The 5,803-nt window shown below is 37.8% G+C and overlaps 1 protein-coding gene across 1 annotated transcript; it reads left to right on the top strand.

Moving 5' to 3' along the window:
- Positions 1-214: 214 nt before the first annotated feature.
- On the top strand, positions 215-1,408 carry CLDN12 (claudin 12). Its single transcript, XM_044065453.1, has one exon. The coding sequence runs from the start codon at positions 307-309 to the stop codon at positions 1,075-1,077; it is 771 nt and encodes a 256-aa protein (XP_043921388.1). The 5' UTR covers positions 215-306; the 3' UTR covers positions 1,078-1,408.
- Positions 1,409-5,803: the final 4,395 nt, after the last annotated feature.

Here is a 5,803-nt window from a genome sequence, read left to right as displayed (position 1 = left end):
CTCCTTTATTACTATGGAGTGAGTTTGTCATTTATGTGATGCACTGTTCTAGTACATTTTTGTAATCATAGTTTGAAGTGTTTTTTCCTTGCCCCAAGTTGTGCTTGCTGGTGTTCCTTACTGAAGCACATTGGTGTCAGACTTCTTGATGTAAAATCTCGGTATGAAGAAAGCACTTGTTAAGCAAATGATTTGACAGTTCTTCATAAATAGTGAACAACCAGATGACATGATTTTCTTTTTTCTTTACAGACTGAAAAGTACGAACGGAAATCAGTTTGTTTCTCTTGTGTTGTCTTTGAGGGAATGGAAATGGCTTGCCGTGATGTGCATGCAACTACCCTGTTTACTGTTTTCTGTGGAGTGTTGTCTATAGCTGGACTCGTGGCAGCCACTTTGTTGCCTCATTGGAGACAAATGAAGTTGTACACGGTGAACAAGAATGAGAAGAATTTAACAGTTTACATTGGCCTTTGGGTGAAATGTGTCACCAGAGATGGCGATACAGGCTGTACTGTGTATGATGAATATTGGTACACAAGCACAGATCAGTTAGACTTGCGGTTTCTTCAGCTTGCACTTCCAGTCAGCATTGTTATTGCTGTTTCTTCACTGATACTGACCTTAGTTGGCATCTGCAACACAGTGTTCATCTCTGAACCTCCTAATGCCAGTCTTGTTAAATGTGCAGTGAACAGTGCGGGTTGCCATCTTGTAGCTGGTATGTTGTACATGCTCGCAAGTGTCATAAGTATTACGCCGTCAATCTGGGTTATATTCTACAATGTGCACCTCAATGCCAAATACGAGCCAATATTTTTTCTTGATGTAGCAGTTTATGTTGCAATTACAAGTGCTGGAGGTTTACTACTTGCTTCTAGTTTGTTGTTTTTGTGGTACTGTGCATGCAAAGCATTGCCATCTCCTTTCTGGCAACCTCTCTATTCTCAGCCAGCCAGTATGTACAACTATTCTGCCCCACCATACTCGACTAGAGCAAGATCCCGACAGTCAACAATTGAAATCGACATTCCAGTAATTGCTCCAGTTTCTGAAGTTGCGGATGTTTATATGTAAACTAATTACTCTGTTTTGTTGGGAGTGTGTGTTGTGGCTGTCCCACGTTTGGACCTTTTTTAACACTAAAAACAGAGATCTGGAACTGATGATCAAGTAGTACATTTTTTAAGGACTCTAACTGATCTTTATCTGAGGAGGCTGTTAGTTTGTTGCACATTTGGACAAAATTAGTATTTTATAATGTTTCATAGTGTGTTCTTTAACTTGGTCACTGTATGCTGTGCACAAGAGAGCAATGTCATTTTTTTGCCAACATCTCTCATTTCAATCTGACGTTCACCTGTAAAATAGACGGGTGCTTGACCGTCTTCTGAACATCTTGCTTCAAGAAAATAGTGAGGTTTAATGCTGAAAACAGATGTCAATAGGTGTGCTCCCTTGCACTTTGTTAAGGTTAATGTCAGTAATGATAATTATAGAGGCTGGAAAAAGAGAGAGACTGAGCTTCTGGTGTAAAGGACGTTCAGAACTGAAATCACATTCACTGGGGAGGTGCAGATGTATTGCTTTTTGGTTAGATCAACATTGCCATGCTTTATTTCATTTGAGAGAGAATTAAATTAAAATGGTGTACCATTTCTGGACCTCTGCAAAAAACCTGAGACGCAGCCCAAGTTTGAGCACCCTCTTTTATGCAGGGACACTAGGACATCATTTTTGATCTGTTCACTCCTTTCTCTTGTCCCACTTCTTTACTTGTTGCTATGGTTCAGATTTACAGCAGAGGTGGATCAGCCATAACATTAGAAAATAGTTGCAAGCATTACTTGAAGTGTGTTTGTAATTGTATGCTAGTTTGTATTTTGTATTTTTTTTTGGGGGGGGTGCAGGACAGCCTTTTACTTTTTTAAGTGGTGTATAGTCAGTACATTTCACATATATGATAGAGGGATGCAGAATACCTTTGCTGTAGCATTTAAAATAATTTTTAATGAAATTTGTTATATACTGTTAATGGACAATTTCAAGGAAGGCATTTAAGTGCAGTGGTTTTCAGGTTGCTATTAAGATTAATCATGGAAAGCAACTAAGTTTCTGTGTCCCTTCTGCAATTTAGTTGTGCTTTGTGCAGCAGAGGGACTATCTCCCATATACCCACATTAATGGATAACTGCCTAGTCCATACCAGTCAGAATAATGCTGGATGCCAACACTTGCGTTTTGGTCCATTGATCAATGTGCTACCTTAAGTGCCAACATTTGATAAATTACTTTTAGTTACCAAATGTAAACACAGAATATGAAAGGTTTTCTTTTTAATTGAGGTTTCCATCCTGTAAGTGTATTGCTGCAAAACCTTGACTACATGTGTAATGAATTTCTTTCAAAATAGTAATAGTACTTCCATGAAACACTAACTCTACAGGTGGAAACCACTGAACTTAGAACTGTATGACTGTGTATTATCAGTTTTCATTATAATGTTTGGTTTAAATGCCTTTTCACTTCTGATGTTTCTATGGGAGTGCCATGTGTGGAATTATTTATTATAGTGTTTTATCCTGTGTAATTTATAATGTTAAGAAATGTTTTTCTTGGGGGGGGGGTGCTACATCTGAAGAGCAACAAATTACTACAGTTAAAAAAAAGTCAGTATTTACTGTGAATTTTAATTATGAGCATAATTCTCCATCCCACACAACTTAAAGACATAATTCTAACCCTGTCTGCATTAAATCCAAGTTTGGACTTTTTTTTTTTTTTTAAGAACAGTGTGTTCATGATTAAAGGTCTTAATTGTATACATGTAAGACATGAATGAGTTTCATTTCACAGCAGCAATGTTGCGGTCAATTTTTACCTTTACAGAATCAGGAAGTGACAATGTTTTATTCGCAGGTGGCTTCCATAATAAAGACCTGAAACTGCCGTTAAAAATGTAGTTTGAATGATTTTGTTTCTCTGATAAAGACTGGAACTGAAGACCAACAGTTAAGGAATGTGGTGTAATTATAGGTAGTTTTGGTTACTTTGTCAATTTTAGAAAATATTTGATATTTAGTATTAGAATGCCTCCCTGGAATAGTTGAAATGTGTTTTTAGCAAGCACACACATCTGCAGTTTAAACATCAAAACAAGTATATTTTGAAGTTTCAGCTGAACTATTCCAGAAAGTACTGCATTGTCCTAAACAGGTTTGTTAAAGAGGCTGTGATAAAAACATGAAAGCTTTTCATTCATGCTCCATGAATAAAGCAGCAAGCAGTTGGTTTTTGTAAGCTGATAACTAGGACTTGTATAGTACTTTGTGAAAAGCACTTTATGAGATGACTGTTTTGCAAGTTGCAATACAAGAGTGCATTGTTTTTAAAATTGCATGCTAATGTATGTTCGTGAAAAGTCCACCGAGAAGTGCAAATAATTATTTTTACCATTTATGAGGAAACTTTGCATGCATTAAGCTTGCTATTAAGTGCCTTGACCTGTTTTTGTAAATCCTGAACAGCATATGCATGCAGTACAGACAACTGGCTGCAAATTAGATTATGCAGTCCCCCCCCTCCCCACTAGTTGTATGTCACTGTATCCATATGTTGATCTTACAGGGCATGGCTTATTGTTTCAATGCACCAGCTTACTACAGGCTACATTGGAATGGAGGAAATCACTCTTTTTGGAGTTTGACATCCTCACCCCCTCCAAATACATACACAGGGTGATGGAACTAATGTGCTGAACAGACCCTTATCTTTGGAAGCCATGTATACTGAAATTGGGTGCCTCTTAAGCCTTTCTAGGATAGGCTTATAACATTAATGCTTTTAACTGTACATCATTAAGTCAGCAGATATTTCTTAGAGTGGTCTTTCATCAAATTCTGTAATGTCAAGACTCGTTTTTGCCTGAGTTAGTTGAATCAGTATAGTCGCACATTGTGGCTTTACTAATTTAATTGTCACAGAAATGCAGTCTTTGGGCCAGATTCCAAGAGTGAAGTCTGCCCTGATTCTAAAAGACTTAGTCTCAGTATAACTGGTGTCTTACACTAAGAGCAAGTCTTCTGGATGCGTGGCTCAAAAGAAATGCTTGAATTTGTTATTGAAATTGACCATTTTGGTTGCTGAATTTTTTTTCAGCTACACTTTGATTTAATCCACTTTGTAGATGGAGCTGGTGAACGTTTTGTGAATACACTGAAGTCACTGACTGGCTGCCTTTATTTTTGAAAGGTGACCAGATTGTGTAGTGTTGGCCTCTACCTTCCTTTTATCTAAAGAAATAAGCAGTAATAAAAACATGCCTGTTTCTAGGTTGCACGTACTGTACTATTATATTTGTCAGTTTAATAGTGAAGGTTTTTATGTGAATGTTAGATAATTGCACTGTCAAAATGCAGTGTTTAGGATGATGTGGAAAGACCCTTGCCGCAGTGTCTTTCCTGTTTCCCCTGTTCATGTGATGCTAATATTCAATTGGAAACAGTGTTCCGAAACAAGGATCATTAGCCAATCACATTTTTTTGGTCAGGCAAATTTAATATTACCTGTTGCAGCCCTGTCACTTCTATCCAGATGGGAAATTGCCAGGGCAACCAGTACAGATGGACATATACATGTGCTGATGTTAGAGTTGCTCCAGTTTTATTAATAGCCAAATCTGCAGTCTTTTCTGATGGTAATTTCTGTCCTGTCAAGTTGTCTGCCCAAAAAATCTAAAAAGACCACTGAAGAGGCTTTTCCAGATGGACTGCAGAACAGAACCCCTTTTTAGTCCCAGTATCTTGGTTCTAGAGAAATGCATTATTATAGACAAGTAGCCAATGCTTATAGCAATAATATCACAGCAGTAAATTGCTGTGTGGAGAATAAGCTATAGGGGGGTTCCTTTTGTTGTTGTACTCGATTAATTTAGAAATAAATAAATGCATCTGCAATACAAAGGATGCCATCTTTCAGAATGCCTGAAGTGGGGCTATTTTTTTCAGTAAAACCCATTTTATCTTTATTCTTCCATTAATATTTGTTAACTGCCATGTCTAACTTTCATTATGGTCAGGACTCCAGGTTCTTGCACTCTTTTTAAGGATATAAAGCTTTTCCTTTTCATAAAGCTACCTTTCTCCTTGGATCCTGACCTATGATCCCCCTTACACGAGAGTTCTTTCTTGAGAAAAATTCTCTTGTTTGAACAAATTCTTCTCTTGTTTGAGCTATCCACTTCTGAATTGTTTCTTCTGGTAATTTCGCCTTCCAAAAGAATGTCCAATTTAAACACTATCATCATCTTTCATTATAAAGAAAGTGTTTCTTTGTGGACTAACCTGCCTTTCATGTTTAAAGAAATAAGCGGTAATAAATTTAAAGGGCAGCACAGTGGTGCAGCAGTTTGGGTTGTCGCCTCACAGCAAGAGGTTCTATGGTTCAATCCTTGGCTGGGGTGCCTTCTGTGTGGTGTCTGCTTGTCCTCCCTGTGTTTGTGTTTGTTTCCTCCAGGTACTCCAGTTCCCTCCCACATTCCAAAGACCTGTGTCTGGAGCGTTTCTCCCTGGACCTCCACTGAAAATAGGCTTTGTCCCTGTCGGACTTTCCCGGTAAACAAATGTTCAGTAAATAGACACGGTTATATAACAGTGTAGTGCCTCGCGGACAGTACTGCGCAGCTTGGGGCGTGACATACATGATTGACACAGAACATGCAACACAGAAGTAAAAGGACATTTTAATTTGGGAAGTTATTGCAGTAAATCATTGTAAATCAAAGGAAAAATAAAGAAAAAAGATT

This window comes from Protopterus annectens, chromosome 3.part0 (assembly GCF_019279795.1).
Source record: "Protopterus annectens isolate FY-2018-M chromosome 3.part0, PAN1.0, whole genome shotgun sequence".
Classification (NCBI taxonomy): domain Eukaryota; kingdom Metazoa; phylum Chordata; order Ceratodontiformes; family Protopteridae; genus Protopterus; species Protopterus annectens.
Note: the sequence above shows the minus strand (reverse complement) of the source record. Positions and strands in the feature narration are given on the sequence as shown.

What these genes read in the sequence shown, in the direction of transcription:
- CLDN12 (XM_044065453.1), top strand. Translation starts at nt 307, where the DNA reads ATGGAAATGGCTTGCCGTGATGTGCATGCAACTACCCTGTTTACTGTT.